Source organism: Polyodon spathula, chromosome 22 (assembly GCF_017654505.1).
Source record: "Polyodon spathula isolate WHYD16114869_AA chromosome 22, ASM1765450v1, whole genome shotgun sequence".
NCBI classification, from domain to species: domain Eukaryota; kingdom Metazoa; phylum Chordata; class Actinopteri; order Acipenseriformes; family Polyodontidae; genus Polyodon; species Polyodon spathula.
In genome coordinates this window covers 4,581,934-4,606,964 of record NC_054555.1, presented here as the reverse complement: position 1 = coordinate 4,606,964, position 25,031 = coordinate 4,581,934, and the positions used below count along the sequence as shown (strand labels likewise).

The 25,031-nt window shown below is 36.2% G+C and overlaps 1 protein-coding gene across 1 annotated transcript in view; it reads left to right on the top strand.

Annotated features, from left to right (window-relative positions):
• The first annotated feature begins 6,932 nt into the window (after nt 1-6,932).
• LOC121297514 (BTB/POZ domain-containing protein KCTD16-like) overlaps nt 6,933-25,031 on the top strand; it is a 41,254-nt gene continuing 23,155 nt past the window's right edge. The window contains exon 1 of the mRNA XM_041223863.1: nt 6,933-7,848. Coding sequence (XP_041079797.1) covers nt 7,005-7,848 — 844 coding nt within the window. The 5' untranslated portion in view covers nt 6,933-7,004. The remainder of the gene's footprint in view (nt 7,849-25,031) is intronic.

Genomic DNA, 25,031 nt, shown 5'->3' with positions numbered 1-25,031 from the left:
GAGGGGGGGGGGAGGAGAGAGAGAGAGAGAGAGAGAGAGAGAGAGAGAGAGAGAGAGAGAGAGAGAGAGAGAGAGAGAGAGAGGCTGTCTGTATGACCGAGCTTGGTTTCAATACTGGCTGTAACTCTGGTGCTTCTCTAAACAACAACAACTGCACAATGAACGTAACCCAACAGGATATAACCATTTCTAAACATACTTAACCTACCTTGTTAAGAGAGCTTAACATACCTTGAATTACATTATCTAGTCATGTGATTATACTTTTGCAGTATTCTGAGACATACATCTGGTATCCATAACTATACAGCAAAAACAACATAAAATAGCTGGACATGGAAAAGCCTGGTGTGACTCTTAATACTGTATCTAGTTATCAGGTGAAGGGGTGTGAGGTCATAGAAACAACTTTATTACTAGTTGCTACATTTGGAAAGTGGAAAATCAGACCCAAAGTATTCTGTTTTTAGTTATTGCCCTTTTATCAGCTATATAAAAACTAACTATACAAATACATAGTTTATCTACATGGTTTGCAGTCCCAAGATGTTCTTTTTTCTATACCTGTAATGGAACTTTTTTTAAAGCACCATTACCTTCACTTCCATTAGTTTCAACTTTGCGTTACTGAACAAAAGCCACAGTGAGCCGTTAAAACACACCTCAGTAGATCTGGCAGTAGCTCAATTACAGACAGGGAAAGAACAAGACTCTCTAATTAAACATGACAAATGAAGTTTTCTCAGGCTTCTCAGGAAACTTTTTTTTTTTTTTTAAATACAATGAAAAGCTGTGGTGTTTGAATGTTAAAAATCACAGCATATATATATTTTTCTCTTCCACTATTCTAGCTGTGCCAGTTCTCCTGGGAGCTGAAGTCCAGATTTATATAGAGCATTCCTCCAGCTTGCACCTGGAAATCTGCATGAACCTGAGTAGAAGAGGCTGCCCACTGGAAAAACACCTTAAAAAACAACTTGGTATGGGCGTGAGGTATTTAGTTATTTGAACTTCTGTTTTAGATTCACTTTGCATCCTTTTCCATTTCTGTCATCACATACTGGTGACGCTTGACATTTAAACTCAGCATAAAAACCCCTGTGGCCTCAGCTGACCTCTTAAAATCATATTAAATGTCTTACACCCACGAAGGGCAGGGTGTTGCAGATTGACAGGTTTTTTTATTTTTACATTTTTCATTGAGTGTGTCCAGTTACTATTTTACCTCTTATTTTTTCCCCATTTGGAATGCCCAATCACTTTTCCCCCTCATCGCTGCAATCCCCCACATGGCTCAGGAGACCCAAAGATTCATTGGGCATCCTCCAATCCCAAAACCAAGACAGCTTCCTTTTTCACCTAGGAACTTGAGAGCAGATGTCAGCGAGCTACCGACCTCTGGAGGACAAAGGCCAACCCTGCAGTTGTCCGCCTTTGAGCTCACTGGGCGCCTGGCCAGCAGGGTTCACTGCAGCGTCATGAGGTCAAACAGTCCCTGATGCTTTTACCTTTTCTAACCCACAGGAGTGCCAGAGCCAATGAGACACTCCCTTCACAGTCCCCAGTGAAGACCGGCCTACTTTGCACAGCCAGGATGCAAAGAAAAATATATTAATGAAGATACCAAGTTGCTTGTTAATATACTAACTGACATTGATAAAATGAGTAAAAGGCACAATGGTAGCAATTACTGTTTGAATTCAGAATAGAAATACACATGGGTTAATGGGTTTACAGACAGCTAGAAACTAGCGAATCATGTACACTCGAGGCATGCAGCTGTACTGTAAAATCAGGCTATTGTTACACTCAGTCATGTCTTCCTGTACTTTATATGTGAACAAAACGTAAGTTAATGCATGTATTTATATAAGAAAAGAACACGACTAAACATAAGCTATACAGACCTACCATGTATTTATTAATGATTACTGCAGTGGCCTAGATACAATTGATTGCACACAGGCTCGTGCACATCCTGTTCCCATTTCAATATGAACTAAGCAGGAAATGGAGCACAGACTGGAAAATACATCACACTCTTTCTGACTAATATATGGAAGCATTTTCATTAGGATTTCATATTATCAAAAGAGAAAACCGATAGAGATGAGAAACACCATAATGGGAGACAGGCTTGTTTATGTTGCATGAATACTAGGGAGATTGGCTAACATTGCTGGAGGGGGAAACCAGTTGTATTTTTTATTCAAAAGGGTTATTACTGATTTTTGAAGACATATAAGTAAAAGACTAGACCTGACATTATACTGATTATGAAGAGTACTCTAAGCAAATCACCAATCTCAACGATTCCAACTCATTTGAATTTATTTGCAAAATGTTCAGTCATTTCCAATCATGGCTGCGGAGAACGTATTTTATACATTTCATCTATGGCCATGCAAACATATACACGTATACATATACATATATACACACACACACACACACACACACACACACACACACACACACACACACACACACACACACACACACATATATATATATAATATATATATATATATATGTGTATATATATAATATAATATATTTGTTGTTGTAATGTTGTGCATTACAACAACAACAAGGAAAAGAATAACATGCTCAGCTCTGGCTGTACTGCTTACCATTGGTTTAGATTGCATTTAGTGGCTAATCGCAATGTGTTTCAATGAATCTTATTTGCAGTATTAGCTTCACTTTCATCCTGTCACATTAAAGTCACATCTGATTCCAAAATCATGAAGTGCCTGTTATCTGAAACAACTGCATTTTTGTAACATTTGCTCTTTATGAAGTCAAGAATGTATAATAAACTACAGAGCATGAAACTGAGCAAAACCTTTATTCCTTTTAAATATAATTTAACATGATAATGAAGCTTTCCGAAGAGGGCCCTATGTGTCAATTCAAGACAGTTTTGCTAGAAATATACAACTCACTCAAAAGTACACCCTATAATATCTTTAATATGTAGTTAAAACAGTAACTGTCCAAACCACCTGCTGTTTTATAACCAGGAATCCCTATATAAAAATAACCTTATAGTACTTGATTAATTGAAATAATAATATGATGCTATGCTTGTCATTCAATATGTTTTCTTTTAAGAAACAGTCATTTTTGCCAAAGGGTAAAGCTCTTCCCTTACATGCCAGATGGGTTATTGTTAGAAGGGTATGATGCAAAAATAATGAAAAAGGGTGATGCACACAGGAAATATTTACTTGTCATGTGCATGAGTCATAGTAATCGAATCTAACAAAATATTTCCATAAAATCTCTCTGCCTGTTCATATTCATTTTATAGGTCTAAAATGTGCAGTTTCAATAGAAACACATATTATAGCAAACATAATATCTGGTTCTATGCTAGGTTAAAGAAAGCTTGCTTTTTGACTGTTTTGTGCTTTCTGGTTCATTTCACCTACAGAGTGAAATTGCCCCCCACCCACCCCTTCACTGACTTCTTTACTGTCAGTAACCAATCAGCTGCTTCCTCTATTGACTGGCATGCTTTCAGCAAGTAGCATGCTTTGACTTTGAAAACACTGCTGAGGGAAAGGACCCAAGAACAAGTTATTGAAACTGAGAGCTTCCTTTAAGATAAAGTAGAAGCAGATATCATGTTTTAAAAGTTAAATACAAGAGTGCAAGAGTTATTTTAAAAATGCACATTTTAATGAAGTACAAAATAGCTAAGATTTAAGGAATTATTATTATTATTATTATTATTATTATTATTATTATTATTATTATTATGTTAGCTAGAATTACTTTAGGCTAAAAAGGTTGACCATGAAAAATACTTTGAAAGGTCAAGACAAGAAATAGTCCGTGTCATGTTACAGACAGTCCATTATCATGAATGTCATATTGGCTATAACAGGTTGAGAAGGGAGAAATGACACTCATTTGAACTTAAGCTATTATTAGCCATAAGGTGCCGCAAAACTGTATTATAAATTGCTGTTGCTATAAATTACTGAAATAACTGGCAGCTAGAAAAATTGTTCCATATTATCAGTCATGATACAAAAAATAAATAAAAAAAACAGTGCCCGTGTTCTCTCACTTTTAGGAGATAAAATCTAGTAATTCCTAACAAGAGCGGGAAGCAGTTTAAAAAGGTGTCCTCACAGCAATAGTAGCTGTTGAGATTTTAACTTTCAGCAATTAATTCATTGAACCATTGCTCTTGCTAGGGCCTTTTGACAAGCAAGTCCAAGTGAATATGTTTCATGTAACACTGAAATATCTGGAGGGAAAGACATTTGGTAACTTAAAGTAATACCTCTAGTATTGCTTACTGTACATGATGGGATCTGCTTCTGAAACAAAATAAACTGTGATTTCTCTTTCTCAGACCGTACAATGAATTTATCTACTTCCCGGTCAGGGCTCCAAATAACTGAAGTTTGCTTGTAGCTGACATCTGTTGGCTTTGCATACTTCAGCAAGCTTCCCTGATGAGGTTTTGAATCAGACTTGAGTGGAAGTGGAACCTTTTACCCCTCAACTGTATCAAACATCATAATAAAGATACAAGCATGCAGTGCTAAGTGTAAGTGGGCTCACTCAAAGCTGCTAAAAGACACCGGGAAATTAATTGGATAGAGCCAGGCAATTGTAACATTTAACAATTCTCCCTAAGTTTATCCTAATTTAAGACATCTGACAAGCAGAGTAGGGAGAATTTAGATTTCTGACTCTTTCGGCCATTTGATTAGACTACCTCTGCTTTTCATGTCCCATCTGACTTTTAAAGAGTGCTAAGTGAGGTTTTAAAATCAATTTTCTCATTAGTGCCATAACACTATGTAACACAATTTTTGCTCCTGGGTAGTAAGTGTTATTTCCTAATTGCTTATGCCTCAAAAGTATAGAAAATGGCTATTATTCCCCACAAACTTTGCTTTTGTGACAAGGACAGTGATATTTCAAAATATCACTATTTCCAATGGGAAAATGGGCAAATATGTGTCTTTTCGTTCATATAAAGTCAGAAAAAAACAACATATGAAACATATGACGTTTGTGGGGAATAATAGCCATTTTCTATACTTTTGAGGCATAAGCAATTAAGAAATAACACTTACTACCCAGGAACAAAAAAAAAAAACATAATAATTGTTACACAGTATAATCACTGATGTCTACTTGCCTAAGTTTAACCTCTAACATTATCTTCCATCGGCTGAAAATACAATGCTCTAGATTAAAAAGTGAAACCCAACTATCTGTAAATCACAGCAACTAACTCGATTTGAATGCAATGTGTGGAGCTATAACTCTAAACCCGAGCCCTTACAACATCCTGGGGACCCGAGAGCCAATATAACGAGTTACTATCCATGGTGCTGAAATTCTGTGCCGGGTTTCCGCGTTTACAGCAACGTAGTTCACAGCTCGTGAAAGGTCTGGAGAAAGAATTGAATAACACGTATCACCATATATAAACCAGCATATGCAAATGAGCTGATTTTTTTTTTTTTTAATTCAATTTAATTTATTTATTAGTTTTTATTTGAGAAAAAAACAACACTATTTTATTCATATTCACTAATACACTTACTATAGGCTACTGTAGGCTACGTACGAATCAAATACACTGTTATGTGTTTGATAAAGGTATAAATAGCAGTTTCGTAACTGGTGCACGAGCTAGTTATACTTTTGTCATTATCTTAATTTTAGTATTTGGTGTAAAACATTCTCCTAGCGCTGCATCTTTTTCCCTATTTTTTTTTTTTTTTTTTTTTTTTTTCTCTGGTGTTAATAGAATATGTAACACAGCCCACAGAAAGACGGAAAAAACACAGCAAACACCAGGAGGCAGGAGTATTTTGATAGCATTTTCCTTTAAGATGATGTAAGAGTTTATTCCCCAGGATGGTTTCTCCTGGCACTGCTCGAGCAACAGCAATTGAACCGCTTTGATAGACCTCAGTACCACCCTGCACATCTCCCAGAGCGTCAGCGCAGCTCCGCGCAGAACTCCAGCTATCTGCAGAGCAGGGCTGCCACATTTGCTGTTCCTATAGCCCTGGCCCCCTGAGCAACATGCGTTGATGCTTTTAACAAGGCTGCGCGTGGAGGTATCAACTTTGATCAGTTTTGGAGATAATTAAGGAAGTGTGTTTTTTTTTTTTTTTTCTCAAGGAGGTATTCCACATCATTGGACTACCTAGTGTGCCATTGTTTGAAGTTATTTGGGACCAGTCGAGATCCACGTTAATGAAGACGGGATTTGCTTTTGTATGTGAGCATCCCTGTTCAATGACTATCTAATTTATAAAAAGAAAAAGAAAAGCTTTTTTTTTTAACGGGAAATATTTAACAAGATCTTAGAGCACTAAGGTGAGCATGTCTTATTGCCAGGTTGTGTGCTTTAGTGGTTATTGCAGAAGAAAAAACGACAAGAGAACAAACAAGTCCTGCTTTTTATAAAATCCTGTTCATTTATATTTATAAGATTTAGCGTCTGCACACTAACGCTTTTGATTAATCGTTTTTTACTCAATTGGCTGCTCTTGAGTGAAAATAGACGAAGAACAGCTGATCTCAGTTTATAGGAGACAGAACGTTCATTTTCAGAATTAAACGTACAAAACCTGTTTGAGTAATTATCTTTTGTTTTTTATCATTAACTTTTTTTAAGTGCAACTAATAAGTGCAATTAATTGATACATTGATATTTTGTGTGTGACGTCGAATTCTTTAAAAAAAAATCATACACTCACAGCTGGACTAACCATTCAATTGCACATTGCAGATTATGCTATGAGGACACTGATGTGTGTTTTGTGTGCCTAGTGCTTTCAACCAAACAACAGATCGCACACTGTTTTCTAACCTAGTGATTTTTTTTTTTAACAGAGTAAAAACCGAGTAGTGCTTTTTTTTTTTTTTTTTTTTTTTTTTTTTTTTTTTAAAACGTGCCTGATATATTTTCCCAAGTTTTCTCTGTAGACACCGGCTCTAAGATTTTTGTGTGCATGACTGAAACAATGGCTTTGACTGGGAATTGTAGGACTTACCCTCCGACAAAAGAACTGGGGTCTGTTCAGAATTCTTTCCCCGATGTTGTAGAGCTGAATGTTGGTGGGCAAGTCTACTTCACCCGCCACACCACCCTAATTAGCATTCCCAACTCCCTACTTGGAAAGATATTCTCCCCAAAAAAGGATCTCACCAATGACTTGGCAAGGGACACTAAGGGACGATACTTCATTGACAGGGATGGTTTTTTATTTCGTTACATATTGGACTATCTCAGAGACAAGCAAGTGGTTCTCCCTGATCACTTCCCAGAGAGAGGAAGGCTGAAAAGAGAGGCGGAATATTTCCTGCTGCCCGAGCTGGCCAAAATCTTGACCCCTGATGACCTTAAGCAAAGCCCAGATGACCAATTTCATATTGACTTCGAGGAGGCATCACAAGGTAGCGATCAAAGGATATGCCCACCGTCTTCATTAGTGCCTGCTGATAGGAAAAATGGCTTTATTACAGTCGGGTATAGAGGGTCTTGCACCATGGGACGAGAGAGCCAAGCCGATGCCAAGTTCCGAAGGGTGCCGAGAATCTTGATTTGTGGAAGGATAGCTTTAGCCAAGGAGGTCTTTGGGGATACCTTGAATGAGAGCAGGGACCCGGACAGGCCACCTGAGAAGTATACATCCAGGTTTTATCTAAAGTTCAAACACCTGGAACGAGCTTTTGACATGTTGTCAGAGAGTGGATTCCAGATGGTTGCCTGTAATTCTTCAGTGACAGCATCCTTTGTCAATCAATACACAGATGACAAGATTTGGTCCAACTACACAGAATATGTCTTCTACCGTAAGTCGCAGATTTTTCATTACTAATACTGATGAACTGTCTGGTACATATATGATATATATGTTTAATAACAATCTAGTCTTAATAAAACCTAGTCAACTTCTAATAAGATGTGATTTAATGTGCAGTGCCTTATATGTATATCTTTTTTATGAAACATAACACAAGGCATGTTCCAGCCCCTGTAATGTTTCAAACTGAGTTTTATAAAAACTGACTTTTAAAAGAAGTCACCACTTGGAGGCAAACTTGTCTTATCCTTTATACTAGAGCTGTAACAAATACTGTAACTGAAATAGCTTATTACCATAAAGGACAACATGGGGTTATGTAGATATAGATTAAAATCTAATGTTTGTGGCATTGTTCTGATATGTTATTTTGTTTTCAATGCCCCCTCTTGCTCTTCAAGCACAGCCATTGTACATTAAAAGATATAGACTATTGAACAAATGCAGAATCATAGACATACTTTACTCTACGTATACATTTTTAAGAACATACACCTCTGTTTTTGGAATGTTAACAGGATTTAATTTTGTTGATAGCCACATACTACAATGTATTAAACCAGAAACACAACTATTTTTTGCTACAGAAAAAAAAAAAATCCAGGTCTACTGCGGAAGTAACATGCATATTCAAATGTATAATCAAGTGTATTGTTCTTTTACTTTGGAGTTTTGTATTTTATTAATTAATTTAAAGCATTATGCTGATATTCAAGTGTTTTCAATGAGCCCTCCTATGGTTTATTGGTTGGCATTTACAAAAAGTTAACATCATTAGCAATTATAATACACATGTTTCAGTCAGTATCACAGAACTGTAGTCCATTTTCAATCACACTAATGCTTTACTGATATGGTTTTATGTTGTACATTAGCCATCATGGATTTACATTCGTTTTAAATGGTATCAATTTGTCCTCATTGTTTTTCAGAAAGCAAAAAAAAGCTAGTTAGTTGCAGGTACAGTAGGTAGTTTTTTTTTGTATTACTCCTTCAAAAAGGAAAAATGGAGCAAATTCTATATTCCAGCCCCACTCCACTCCAGCAAGCTGTGCTTAATTGTATGCCTAGCGCTCAAGGTTTGCATTTGGTTGAGTTGTTACAGCCTTTCCACTTCAATTCTGCAGCATCAGCCTTGATTATGAGTCTTATAATAGGGCTCATAATGTTTTATTGTGACATACAGCATTTTGAGTTGTGCTGCTTAATTCTTGTCTGTAATTTGCTTTTTCCTGTGTTATTCAATGCTTCTCACATAGTGAGGAAAATGCCTTACATAAAACTCTCCATAAACAGTCCTATGCCATTTTGTGGGGAATATATTTTTGTCATCAATTGTGTTTCTCATAAAAGGCGCTCAGTATCAGGCTTCTCTCTTTTGATCCATAGTGTAGGGAATCCACAGGCAATATGAGCTTCTCTCCATTGCCCACAAGCATGTCAGTCTACCCTGCAGGAACCCCCTTTTATATTGAAGAATGTGCAGTCTGTGTTCCCATTCTATTCTTGGCCTCTTGTTCTATTGTCTTCCTGCAAAGCTGCACAGTGTCAGTTAGATTCTTAATAGAGGCCACTCTAGAACTTTAAAATGTAAAAGCCTTAGTGTGTTTCATGCATTTTAAATGAAGCCCAGAGAAATAGAGAATATTGCATGTGTGATATGAGACTTGAATATCCAAGAAGTACCCACCCCTTACTGTTATCTACAGTATGTATTTGTACACCTCCTTTCTCCTGTTATTTGTACTCTGCTAGTCATTAGCAGACCTCATTCTTTGGTGTCTTGCATTAGAGAGATACAGTTGTCTCCAGCTAAGAGAACACCCCTCAGGAAGCAAGAGAAGTTCTCTTAGCCAAAGTGTTCTTTAAGATGAAGCTGACCAGCAGACGCAATATGAATCAATCAATAAATAAATATTTAATTCTTGACCTGACACACTTGTATCCACATATTATCTCCTGCCATCTCTGTCTGTATCCTTATTTTTCTTTTTCTATTTTCATTTTCAGTCTTATAAGAAACATTTTTTTTTTCAGTATTTTTATATTTTGTTTAATTTCTGGGAGTTGCTTTGGATAAAAGTGTCTGCTAAATAATTAGATAATTATAAATAATAACGTATGAAATTAACAGACTAAGTAAGAGAAAAGCAATAGGCAAGTGTATGTTATTAAACTATAATAAGAAAGTAACAGTAACTAATGTTAGTAAACTAACTGTCAAACTAAATTAACACAGCACTCCTACACACATTAAAACATGTAGCAGCTCTAGAGGCTGCATTTGAATACTTGTTCAGGTGCAATATTCAAGACATGTACAAAATTATTTAACAGACTGGTGAAGCAACTCATCAGAATGGAAAACGACTTGTGTTTGATTCACATTTTTTTCAGGAGCTCAAACAATTTCCAACCTTTTGTAGCAAGAAAAACAGTGCCTCATTTTGTCATTTGTTTACATGCCATTTTGTAGCAATGAGGTGCACTCATGGAAATCAGAATACAAAACAAGGCAATGATATGACGATGGTTCTGGTAAGATCGATTAAACCAATCAGTGTGCTTCAAGACACTCTCACAATGACAAGTCACATTTGAAAAGATTGAATAAACTATTTTAATTTATGTTTGATGATGATGAGTTATGAGAACAAAACAATACTGCATCAGTTGTGAACAAATCGCTAACGGTGCCAAAAAGGTGTTCTTTTAAGCGAAGTTCCTGTTCCTTTAGGCGGAGCATTTACAATGGGAAAAATCAGTTTCACCACAAGGGTGTTCTCCTAGGAAAATGTTCTCTTAGGAGGTGTTCCTATATGCAGAGATTACTGTAAATAGCACCATATGGCCAATTAAAACACACTTTGATAGTAATGTGAAATACATCCCTTTGGATAACTAACTAAAAATACAATTGGTGGGTCAAGATTTAGAGGACGTGGTCTTGAGCTGGCATATTGTCCATTAAGGCTCGAGTTCTCTAGACATTAATGTAATGAGATGCACATTTTGAACCATTCAACATCAATTTGTGGGCTTTTCCACAGTGCCACAGTGCAAAATCTGTCCTGATGCTTCACAAGTGCTATTCAACAGACCCTGACTTGTGCATAAAATATATGTGATCTAAGCCCCTCGTCCCCATCAAATTTCATTTAATATATGACCCATTTGCAGTATGTGTATGACTAGCTAACCTCAAGGTCGCTCTCCCATGGTTTAAAATGGAAAGCACATAAGCAAAGCCTGACTCATTATAATCTTAATCTGGAGAAGCACTTTACCTTTTTAAAGAATCAATAGTAATGAGTTGTTTAGTCTTTGGAAATACACAGTAAAGTGAAGGATTGACAATGACAGTACTGAGGAAAAAGTGGCCTGTCATCCTTGCCCCTTCATCATAATAAACCATGGCTCTAAATGTCAATGAATCAGTTCCCACCAGTGCCAAATAATCAATATCAATTTATTAGTATGAATTGGCAATGGGATGCAATTAACTAATCCCGCACTTCAATTAATCAGTTGACATAACAGCTACCATTGACCCCCTTAGCCATCCACCCACCCCAAAAGGGTATTATACCCCTGACTTGCTGGTGTTGGTTTTTTAAGGGGGACAGTTTGTTCTAAAACTCTATGCCATTATGAAGCAATTTACAACTTTTTAGATCAATCCAACAAGGTGTTCAAAAGATAATTATAAAAGTCAGAAGTTTTCATAGAAACAAAAATTCAAACATCCATCTAAAAGCAGCATGCACACTGCAAGCTTGTACACTCACTGAGACCTGTCGCATGTGGCTGTGATGTATGCCATAGTTTTCTCTGCCATCCGACCAAGCTAATATATTACAGTACATTAATGTCTGCTATGATATCGGTTCTACTTCATTGCAAGAGGGAACGTAATATACAATTTACATTAGAAACAATGAGCTCTCGCTATTAACATTTTCAGGAACCAGAGCAATAGGCACAGGATAAATGAAGTATGTCTGGTAAGGTATTTGATTTCCACTGCACATTTCCATAGGGTTATTTAAATCTGCCTTTTTATTATGTTTGTAAACTGATTGCTCCTATTGCAGCTTGAACATTACTCAGGGGAAAAAAACAACAACATAATTTACTTTCCAGAACTATATTAGGCCTCATGTCATCCTCAGGCCGTCTCATGACCTTCTCACAGATTGATCAGTATGTTCCAAGATACAAAAGATACTATCTCTGGTGTGTGGCTTTTTCAGATCTGATAAAAATCCTGTCACTATCGTGAGCTGTTTGTGGCCTCAGGTCAAGCCTGTGCTGTTCAGGATTAATATTGGATCCATTTAGACTTTTTCCCAGGAGAAAGCCTTTTTTTTTTGTTAAGTTTGCAGGAAGATCCGTTTCTCCTATTGCTGCTAGCAGTTTGTTTTAATGTCCTACTAATTAAATATATTACAAAGGCAGGCTCACTCTTTACATTAAAAGTTGGCATGTTAATAAAAATATAACCTTGTACTAAACTAAGCAATTCATTCTAACTGGGGTTTCAACAATACAAAGGGCTTAGGAGTGGATTTCCAGGATACACAGATATATCTGTGGGGTGTTGATTGACTGGTGTTTAAAAAAGTGATTTTTTTCCCTTCAGTTTTACACAATCCATACCGTATACTATACTGATTTCATATCTACATCTTTCTCCTCCTTATACATAGAAAATAAATATTTCAGAAATCTACACTGTTGCTTGATATTTGCACAACCCTTTACCTAATGACTTCCTCTTTTTTTGACAACATGTTTTTAAATTGTTTTTCCATCCACATCTCACAAACTAGGTAGTATAATCTGTTGCCATGGAAATGGACTAACTCATGTTACAGGGGTGTTGATATGGCACCATTATCAAAATAGGGGTGCTTCTTTCAGTGTAATAGGCAGTAGCAGGTCACTGTTACTCCTGTATATGCAGTAAAGGGTTAAACTAAAATATACGTAACTCTTCAGGTTAACCGGGCGTGTCAGTGCACTACAGCTTTAATAGGTGTAGTTTTAAGAACCTGGCTAAAGGTTACATTGGTACAATCTGGACTACAACACAACACTAGTCCCAGAACTGATCTTGAAACCTGCATTTTTTATGTATTTATTTATTTATTTTTGACAACTGTTTCTTGGAAACCAATGCAATTACAGATAATCAGCACGTTGATTACTTTGTAATTCTTGTCATACAAACCTGTACAATGCAATCAGCCTCTGTCAAATTTCTTGCTTGGGTTTATTTTATAAGAGCTACAAACATCAGAAGAAGCCTTGGATTAAAAAAGAACCCTGTTTCATCAATAAACTGCCCTCGATCTGTAAGTACAAACACCTGTAGAACATGGACACGAAATCATTTAACAACAGTGGATCTAAATACAGTGGCATGGACGTTTAATGGAACCAGTTAAAGATCACTCTTCGGGGGTGTTCTTATCCATAGAGGGATCTACTGACCTTCTTATTAAAATCACTAAATACAATAACAAATGCGATGGAAAGAAATACAGCAGGTTTGGAAGCTTTAGAGGAATGGTTATAAGATCCATCTCTATGGAGGTCAAATAAGACATGTAAAAAAAAACATAACAACAACTTTAAAATGAACTTTATGGACAGATGAAAATCAGCCCCTAGAGATGCCACTTTTTAAAATTCAAATGATAATGACTCAGGAGCAATATGCTTAAATAACAAAAAACAATCAAACTTTCATTGAATCTTTGCCAATTAATAGTTTGGAAGGCTGCCTTTACTTTTTAATCTTTCTGTACCTTGCTCTATTAACTTTGACATATTATCTTCCAGTGTTTCATGCTAGTCAGCTTTATGGATGTGCGTTTTAATTATTTTTTATTATAAACAAACTTGGGGGACTCAGTGAGTAGCCATAGAAATCCTGGATATAACCATGTAGCAAAAATAACGAAATTTAAAACACATAGAAAAAACATTGCTGTATATTTTTCACTGAATGAGTGCAAGATCATACAAATTCCAAAAAAATGAAGATGCATGTTAGTCTGTTAGTTACAGTATAGTTTTGACTTTTGTTTTGACTTGCCAGTGAAATTGCCCATATCAACAACATGTAAATGTGCTATATCACTGTGTGATGAAGGGAGTTAACAAGGGGGTGCAATGAAGGGACTATGCCACTGTTTAGATTGACCCCATTATCTTGGTATCTTGTTTACCAGGTTTACTATAGCTGATGCTTTTTAGGCAACACTGGGATGCTGGGATAGAAAGTTATGCTTTATTTACAGAATTCCATATTGAAGACATTTGGTTTCCTTATTTCAATCTGACAATAAAATGACTTGGGGATAACTTTGCAGAAGTGCAGTACATTCCAGCAGGATTATTGACCCATGACTTATATAAATCTATCAGTGAGTGGATGTCAAAGATTTCATAAAAGTGGCATCTCAATTAATATTCCACTGTTGTAGGAAGTGATCCATGACAAATGTGGCCAAAGGGGTAGGGTGTCTCATTTTTTTTATCCTTCTCTGTTACTGTAAAATGGTGAAGAATACTACATCACATAGCTGGGAGCATTTACAAGTGAGCACTGAGCTAACAGGTTTAAAAATTACATTTTAATTCAATAAAAGGGCTAGCATAGATGCCAAAGGACATGATACAACTGATTTCACAATGTTGATATCTAGAACAAGATAGAAGAAAAACCAGAAGGGACATTATAATCATTGGTTGATTGATGAAGGAATAACGTTTTTCCAAAATCAATCAGTGATACCACTGATGAAGTTTCTGATATGTTCTTTTGGGATTTTATGGTAAGACATTGGTTTTGAAAGGCACACTATGAATCCAGGTTTGCTGTCAATGCAGTCGAAACAGAGAAGTCTTCTTACATATTTGGTGGCTGCTGTCATGTCCTGTGTGCTTGTGATGGCTTCACACTGCTTACAAATTCTTATGACTTGTTCAGAAAAGTCTACATAGACGTCACTCTATTTCAGCTAATTGTAGCTCAACATTTGCAATACTAGTTTACAAACATGTTTTAGTACACTGAACATTCACTTTCAATATAATTGTCAACCTCCTATCATTTTAGTCAACATTTTGATACATTTTGACAATTTCTTACTTCTCTTGGAAGCTCAAGGTGAAACACTCCATTAAGCTTCACAATATCAAGCCATTTCACTCCATCATTGTGTGAGAGGACTGCTGTGAGAAGGCTTAAAGGTGCACCATGTATTGTCATTATGTTTAGAACAGGACACTTGGATAACACGATGTTACTGTAGTTGTAATATGAGTTAAAAAAATGCTTGTGTTAGCCTCCTTATTAACAGTTCAGCATTTGAGAGCACCATTGTTTCTGCTTGCTTCTCCCCCAAGATGGAAATAATGCTGCCCCCCATGTTTTTTGCCTCTTCTGTCAAACTGCTCTGATTGGACAACTTTCAGTGTACTGGTGCAAAGTAGGTTTCTGATTGCCTAGCTTTCTATCCACCTGTAAAAGGTATTGTACTTGACCAAGCTTTTGAGCTGTTGTCAAATGGTTAAAATATCTGAAGGAGCAGTCCAGACTGAAAAGAGATATTGACATACTTTGGATACATTCCTTTTAATTGTATTAAATTAGACTTAAAAAGAAAGAAATCAGTTTTATAATTTTTTTTGTGTATTTTGTTTGTTAGCTGTTGTGATGCCCATTAAAGAAGCATCACAATGCAATGCATTTCCTGAGATGTTCCTTTTAAAGTAGCTTGGTAATGCTTCCTGTAATCACTTTCTTCACCCCAGGGAAATACATTATAAAACACTTTAAAAGAAATGCAATAGGTTGTAAGTAGGAATCTGTGTGTGAAAAAAACAAAAACTGCCTCTCCTTTAACTCTGCATTGGAATCAAGAACTACGAGAACTAGGTACACCTGTTCTTCTTTCTCTTGTTCCATTAAAATGGCTGCTTGTTGTGTTTTTAATTGGTTCCCAATTGTGTGTTCCATTTATCAGTTATTATTGACTGGATCTCATTGTTATCAATGGAATTCTCAAGGAATGTGATTCCATTTGTATAAGCCAGTAGGAATCTTCTGTGCTAGCAGGTACACATCAACAATTCTATGGGCTAATCAAAACCTTCTCAGCCCAGCCATGTTTTAAAATATATACTTAAAATTACAAATCTGCCCTCAGAGTTGCGAATCATAAAGTTAAATAGAGGAATGCTTTTTAGTTCAAATATATAGCTATGGCTATTAGGATTGAGACATAATTTAAAAAAAAAGAAATTGTATAAACATAATTTAGATCTTTTATTTAACTTCATGTAATCCTAGAAACTACAAAATTATATTGCAAAAGTCTACCGGAGGCCATAATAGTAGTACAGTATTTCATGTTAGATTTTGAAATGTTACATTTTTCAATTTTTGTCAGTTTTTCAATAAGTATATGGAAAACTACAAAGCGGTATGTAATGCAATATGTTAACAGAACATTAATCAGCTGGTTTCATTTGACTTTATGGAGCACAATCTTCGGCAGGTTGAGCTGTCATGGTCCTGCAGAAATTGAGTTTCTTATAACTATATTTTAAAGGGCACTTTTTTTTATTTTTGTAATTTTTTTATTATTACTATCTTTATGTGGGACTTGTTTTCAAAACAGATGAAGCTGTTTTAATAAAGTCTCTAGGCATGTCTCCTTACTGGAGCACTGAAAATGCACCACTCCTGCAGGTCCATATTTTTGTTGGCATTCAGACAGTACTCAATTTCTGACAGGCTGCTCCTCCAAAAATCAGCAGCACATTATCAGAACATACAAAGTGAGATGCACTTAAAAAAAACATCTTAATTAATACCCTAAGTAGCAGTAGGATGACAAATAAACACTGTAGCTTTGCTTATCTGTTCCTTGTCCAAGTTACTTCCAGCCCTCGGACTACGGTATTTAAAAATAAGCATCTGAATAAAAAACGGTGCAAAAAAAGATTCTGCTGGTTTATGTGGTCTGTCTTGTTTTAGGGCTCTCTTTGTATAGTGCTTGCAATATTGAGATGTACCTGTGCTGGCCCTACGGGCACAAAGTCAATAAATAAACCTAAAGCTAAACTAACTCCTTACTGTGGTAGCAGGTAGCTCTTGCTTGACATTTGTTAAATAAATGTTTCTATGCAAAGGAGTGAAAAACATGAATCCAATATCAAATGGTAGAATTCTAGGATAAACATTTTTTGTCTAAATGAATATATTAATGTTCAGGCGTCGTGTTTTGAGTCTGTGAATTTTCAAAAGGCTGTATTGGCCTTTCTGAACCCTCAAAGATGTCTTAGCAGGAGCTCTCATTAGTTGAGACATTTAAATGTTACCCATCTGATCCTTTTTAAGAGGATGCACAGCTACACTTTAAAGTAGATCTGTAAAATATTTAAATGATGAAAGATGCCCTTGTGTGGTCTTTGATTCTGAAGCCCTGTCATTTAATTGAAAATGCTGAACACAACAAAGGACAGTAATGATCTGCTTGGAGTGCAATAAAGTTCTACTTAATACCCGGAAAACGCAACCTTCCGAAAAATTCCCACTGTTAATTAAAAAAAAATGCTATTACTCAATTATTCAAGGGAACATGACTGCTAAAGATCTGCTTTATTAATAAAGAGCATTTCATGACATTTCTGTTGACCTGAGCTGTGTAGGGAATTTCTGCAGCGAGGGAAAAAGCATTACGAACATTCCAAATTGAGGAGAAAAATAATAATAATAAAAAAAAGCTGTAGAACAATCAAAACGTATTGAAGGAAACAAACAATAAAACCTGATCTTGACTGGTATATATTTTTTTCCCTTTCAAGTTCTCATTGCTCGTCTCCCAGTGAAACTATATTTATACTCAAGCAGTTAACCAGAAAAGAATACAGTGTTCTGTAGGTCGGTAGCAACAAAGAGAACAGATTCTTTAATAAGATAATTGAGTACTGTAATACTTTGGCTATAATAGGTCTACCATGGTTCAGACAGAATAAGGTAAAGGTGAAGAAAAAAAAGATGGCTTGCAGGCTTGAAATAAAAGCGATTCTCAGATTCTTGTAACCGTGCTATTATTTTAAAAGTGAATTGTATGAATAGTTGCTATCAGCATACATGCACAGATCTTGCCTAGCAAATATGATGTTGTGGAGGAAATATTTAGCATTGCAAACACATAGTTTGTTGGTTACTGACAGGAAAAAAAGTCTGAAGGGTTGAGAACCTCTGGCACTGACCCAAATACTTTGTAAAGAATCTTTTATCTGCAAAGGCAGTACATCAGCTCATTATTTTAGTAGATGATTCTTCTCTATGCTCTATGCTGTGCAAAGCCTAAAGGCTTGATAAAGGTTGGTTAATGGAGGTTAGAGAATAGAGATGAGGTCCCGATAAGGGCCTGTTAGGGGAAGATGAAAAGTAAAACCATCTACATTGTGGGTATTTTTTACCCTCCTCTCTTCCTCCAGTTTGTCTACTTTTGGAAATCCACTGGTTCAATGTAACAGAAGTACTAGATTGTGTTTTATGAGAAACGGTTGCTATATTGATGAGCAGCAGATTGAGTCGTGCTTGTCTTGCTTTATGATATCTAGATGGAGTTCCAGCTGCTCTCTTTCTGAAAGGTACTCCTGATCTCCTGACTAAGATCGCAATGTTCCCCTAGCGCTCTGTCAGAGACGACAGTCAATCAAAGCCAGCCTGAGATTAAACGTTTCCCGATGTGCTTATCTCTGCACTGTAGACAGCCATGGGGGGTATAATAAATTGGCAGTATGATAAAAATCTGAAAATAATTGTACCATTCTGGTGACATATTGGAACACACATTACAGCCAACGGATTTATTTTACAGTACATTTCACTGAGACAACGATCTACTGACTACCACAATTTTCAGTGAAACATTTTTACTACAGGAAAATAGATGAGCGTGGGATTGTCTCTAGACTGTTGTAAATTCATGCCAAGCTAAGCATTTATAGCCAAGTTCGAGGATTTTTTTTTTCTTTGCTTAATGTTTTCTCACAGACCCTTTACAGTAAACTATGTACCTTTACTTCAGCAAATCCATGACAGGCAGAAAGGGCTATGGACTGCCAGGCTTCCTGTAACAAGAAGCCAATTGAAAAGACATCCTGTAATTACTGTAAACAGTTTAGACCACTTGGGAAATAAACCTACCTTATTTTCTAGTCTATTGAAATAAAATCACCACCAGCATGGTCATTGCCTCCCTAGTTGTTTAAGGTGTTTTAAGATGTTGCCTATTTCTCCAATAGAAAGCTTTACATTAAAACCTGCCGGTATGCTTGAAGAAATTTATGGTGACAATGGATAATGCAAAATTAACGATTTTCCCCCCCCCCTTTGTCGGAAGAACATTGTTTCTCTGTGTAAAACTTGGGAAATTGGGTTTAATGTGACCCCTGTTGTTTCACAATGTCAAGCCCTCTGGAGGAACCAGAGGAACTCTTCTTTTGATATGGTGGGCTGGAGGTTACAACACAGTTACACAACAGTTTTGAACAAAGCAAAAACACAATTATAAAATGTAGTCAATCTAAAAAACCTGCTGCATACATCTAACTAAGCTTTCTAATATAAAAGGGTAACACTGTATGTGTCTCTAATTACTGTGTATTTACATAGTAGTTTCTTAGTGTGTACTTACTCATATTTACAATGTTATTATTCATAGTTACACTGTACTTGATGTGTAAATCTGTTATTATGTAACGATATATGTAAGTATACATATCAGAAAGGGATTAAGGTTAGGGTTAGGGTTAGGGTTAGGATTAGGATTAGGATTAGGGTTAGGGTTATTGTTAGTGTTAGAGTTAGTGTTAGTGTTAAGGTTAGGGTTAGGGAATGGGTCAGGGTTGGGGTTGAGGTTGGGGTTTGGGGTTGGGGTTGGGTTTGGGTTTGGGTTGGGGTTTGGGGTTGGGGTTGGGTTTGAGGTTGGGGTTTGGGGTTGGGGTTGGGTTTGGGTTGGGGTTTGGGGTTGGGGTTGGGGTTGGTGTTAGGGTTAGAGTTAGAGTTAGGGTTAGGTTTTAGGGTTAGGGTTAGGGTTAGGTTTACAATAGCATTTAAATCCACAGTAATTATATACACTTAATAGAAAGTGCTACAGTCAAAAGTTGTATAAAAACAGTGAAACTCATTTGTAAATACATGACAGTGCTGAATATATACTTAATGTGTAGATGAAATGACCCACTTGCTATGAACACTTTGAGTTGGTAAATATTGCTTTCATTACAGAATCAGTTTAAAAATGGAAGATGATTCCCGTGCCTGTTCTTTCATAGCAATGTGACCCTGTTTCTCTTAAACTACCTAGAGACTGTTTATGTATTTGACAAGCTTTGTTTTAATTCATTTAGATTCACTAAAAGGGTGTGTCAAAATGGACAGTTTAAAGGATGATACAAATAATGTAACAGTAATTTAACAAAACATAATTAAAAACTCTTGTGTTAAACATTTACTGAGTTTAATTAGTTTTGACAATGTAATTACCCTTCTTACACTGAGTGTTGTGCTCATTCGGACTTATCTGCCAAGGCAGTTTCCTAAGAGACCATAATGCATCAAATGAATCAGCAAACTTTAGAGAAAGACAAGCTTGATAGCAGAGAGCCAGAGCTATAATATTCATCAGCATTTTAAATTATGGTGCCCAGTCGTGAATTCCTTGCTCATGTTTGCATTGAGAGAGATGACTGGCATTCGGTTTTCTTATTGTGGTAAACCTGTCAGTTTAGGTTACACACCCCTGCCTGACAAACATAAAGCCAAACAGTATGGCACAAGACCACACACAAACATGTATCCTATTACTGCATATCTTACAAATGAAATCTTATTATACAGTATCTTAGTATAGCAAGCATAATCTCCTGTCATTTTCAGAAGATACAATACATTAAAAGAGGCCTCTGTAACCTACGTTTACCATCATACATATTTTATATCTGTCATATGTTGTATATGATCAAATTTAATGTCAGCATAACCCAAGTTAAAAATGTGTGAAGCAGTTCATGGCTGGATTAAAGAGCCTGGCTATGTTGTATATTGCATTATGTAAAACCACTGTACCATTACAGAATAAAGGGCTGCTATATTTAAATTCCCATCCTGGTCTGCTAATGAAACAGCATTGTTGCAGGCACTTGAAGCATTAATTGTGAGAGACATTTCATTTATGTGTTCAGTGGGTACTAACCTGAGTTCCACTTTAGCAGCCAGTTCTGAAATGTGTGAAATGCATTCCACCAAGTGTTATGAAGTAGCAGTCGAGGCAGAATATTAAGTGATAGGCTAAAGCCAGGGTCAATTATTAGCGATGTCATTGGCCCGATTAGATGTCTTGACATTCTTGCCTTGACAGACTAACCCAAGCAAACTCATGGCGCTGCCCAGTCATTAAAATATATAGCTATGGCGCCACACCCAAACTTTTTTTTTTAGGATCTTCCACCATTGTTTAAAAAACAAATAACAGTCCTTTTAATCTCCCATCTTCCTCAAACAGATGCACAACACAAACCCACATCAAACATATTCAGTAAAAGATAAGAATGTTCAGAATGGTAATTGGTTATTTTACTTAATAACCTGTTATTTAATGAAGTATGGAATACATAATATGATGAAATAATCTGCATAATCAATCTATCAGCTATAACATAATGTATAAGCAAGTGTTGTTATAAAAAAATAAGTTTAGTGAGGCTGCTTCTAAAGGCGGTAATTGTGTTTGATCTTTAAACAGGAACATAGCGCCTCACATCTGATATTTTTGGATGTACATGAAATTACTCACGACCAAAGTGGTGTTCTACTTTCGACATTAATTCAGAAAATGTTTCCAGAGGAAAATATGTTCCTTTTCTGCTCTATATTACTGCTGTGCAGTGCAAGATGATGTCAATTTGCTGTGTTGTTTGTATTATGTGTTAATTTTACTTGTGTTATTGTTTAAGCAGTAGGCATAATGAATGATGAGTTGTCTTCCTTTTGAGCCTTAAAGAACTGTGCTTTACAGAAACGCATTATGTATAGCTCTCCCGAGAGGGGTATAACAAACACACCAATCAATACCTAACTAGGCAGATTCTGCTGATTTAAAATCACCTTGCTTGAACACAGTGGTGTAAGTAAGCAAGTAGGAACAGAAACATTGCGGTGATACTAAAAGCTCTTCTTCAGCGCAACTCATTTGCTTTACAGACTTTAAAACTTGCATGATACTATTATTGGAAATGGCTTTGCCATGCTTCAGCAGTCCCCAGGAGGTTTTGCAAATGCATATAAAAGGAAGCACAGCTCTTGAGTGTTGTCTAGATTCTGTGTTTCATTTTCCAGTAAGAATAGGAACATTCTTAATTTGATAAAGGCAATGGTTCTCTACACTGCAGTTCATGGCATAGCAAATAAAAACTAATATATATCACAGACCCCTTTACTGTTCATGTGAAATTCACTATTAGGACAGATTATGAAAAAACAATATAGATTATGTCATACACTACTAATAACTTTCTACTTACAATTGTACAGTACATGACACCTGTACTGATATCTCATTATACATTGTAAAGTTGCTTGTGCTCTCGGATCGTGTTTAAAAGTTTTATTTTTGTCCACCCTCCTCTGTATTCATCCTCTAATGCAATGTTTCTTGATATTTGGCAGTGGCCCTGGGGGATCAACAAATCAGTTTGTCGGTGGGAAACCCGTTTTTGTGCGTTGACAAGCTAAAGTTACACAGCAGCTGAACATTGGACAACTGCATTTCATATAACTGACATTCATATACTCTGTTTCCAGGCGAGGACATTTCAAAGCAAGACAGCACAAGGAATGAAAAACAACATGCAGCCTGCCTCAGGGCAAAGCCACATGAATACCAAAACAATGGCAACCTCTGTGTTTGGAATTGCGTTTGAGCCTTACAATTGACATCAGCTGGTTTTGGCAGATATCAGATAAATGCCATTAACTTTTAAAGAAGTTTTGAACTTTGATATTGTTGTCTGTAATCAATTTGACTCAAAGATGTTCTATTGGATTTAAGCCTGTGCCTTTATGGTGTGACTGCTTTTTTAGATTAATACATTGACTGTTTGAATTCTTTTATGACTTGTAAAATGTATTGGGCACTCTTCTCAAAAGGGAGAAAGGACCCGAACAATAATATGCAAGGGCAATTTCAGTCGATGCTAGTTGATGTTGTAACTGGGATAAAGCAAATGTCTCAACCACAATGCAAAAGAGCGGGCTTGTCTGCATTTGTGGTTTTAGAGCTTTTAACCTCATCTCATCGACGGGGGACAGAACAGAATCTGTATCAAACAACACAGCCCATTACACATGGGATAAGCCTTAGACAATGTCTGTGGTAAGGCCTATTGTCCAAGTCTTTCATTTTCATTCCTTTAATAGACGTTAAATACCATGCTATTCAATGTATGCATTGGTCAAGAGACAATATCCAGTAACATTATATATAGATATGTAGATATGTAGATCTATAGATATATAGATATTCAGATGAACATGTCAGCCAATAAGGTCTCGATCTCACCTTTTTGTTGTTATTCTGGAAGCTGGCCGCAGCAGGTGTCATCCTTCTAATACACAGTAGGGCACAGTAGTTTCCACTTCAAAACAGTACTTTGATCTATTTTGAAAGACGTGAACCGCTGTTAATTATGTAAATTGTTTAAACTATACATATCCAGTGGGGCTTTACAGTAGCCTAGAACATTTTTTATATGTATTTGCTGTCATAGCTCGGAATTGATAAGAGGCAAGAATAATCAGTATTTGTTAAGCAGAACATAATCTTACTAATTACTAACCCAGAAGTGTCCTTTCCTATTGTGGGTAATGGCACCTCCGGGCTGGTGACGATCATACTGCATTAACAGTATTACCATCAACATTTTAGCTTGTTTATCCATTGTAGTTCTTCATTTCCTTTAGTGTTCCATATTCCCCAAAGCTCCAATCGCAGATTTGGCCAGGATTAAATCAAAACAATAACACTGCTAAAGCCATGTTATAGTGACGTGTATATGACCATTTTATTTAATGTCTGCAGATCTTCTTTAAAGTGTCACTGTTAAAAAACTATAAGAAAATATATTATTGACCATAACATCAAGAAGGAAGACAATCTCTTAAAAAAAGGGGGCAAATTCACATTTCAAACTGAGACAACTTCAATACAGCAAGGTAATAAAAAACGATCCTCTCTAATAATTCCCTGTTTTGTCTTTCTAGTTAATGTAATCCTATTATATATTAGACACACACCTCTTTATTTTGGAGATTGCAAGGCTTATATTGTGTAATAAGTAATAAAACCTACTGATGTACAGCCAATTTAGAGCAGACAGCATGTGAAAACGACAGCCCTTGAGCATACCCAGAGTTTAACCATCTTTGGCTTGTACAATACAGATTGTCCCAAATAACTTACACATTTGTTGTATCCTCAAGGATTCAGAAGTACACTTTGTTATTCTTGGGAAAGCCTTCACCATGTAATAGTGCTGTCGCAAACTGTCTCTAAAGCGGGCTCAGTAGTCCTTAAGAATAAATAATGTTGCCATGACTTGAGAGAAAATTGTGCCCTTGCTCAAGTATTATAGCAAAGCACAATATGATTGGTAATTTCAATGATTAATATCAGTTTAAAGACATGTCTGGTTTAAATAAGGCATGGGTGAGTTGGCTCCAGTCTGGGTTTGACTTGACGAATCAGATTCATTGGCATTGGTTTTCCTCAAAGCTATTTATTGTATTTATTTATTATAATTATAAATATCAACTGTTTTCTGTAGCAAGTCAGTACTGCAGTAAGGTACAGAAGATCAACACAAACCACATGTGCAAAACATAACGCTGAGTTCTTCAATTGTAAGCACAATACATTCTTGAGGTAACCAATAGCAAACAATATTGCCCTTCACCTAATTACAGGGACTAAATTAACAACTTGATTACAAAATACATTTTAGTATTCTGTTTTAGATTGTATTATATTTTATAAAACACAAATAAGTTATCACTGAAAGATTGCACCATTTTTTGTA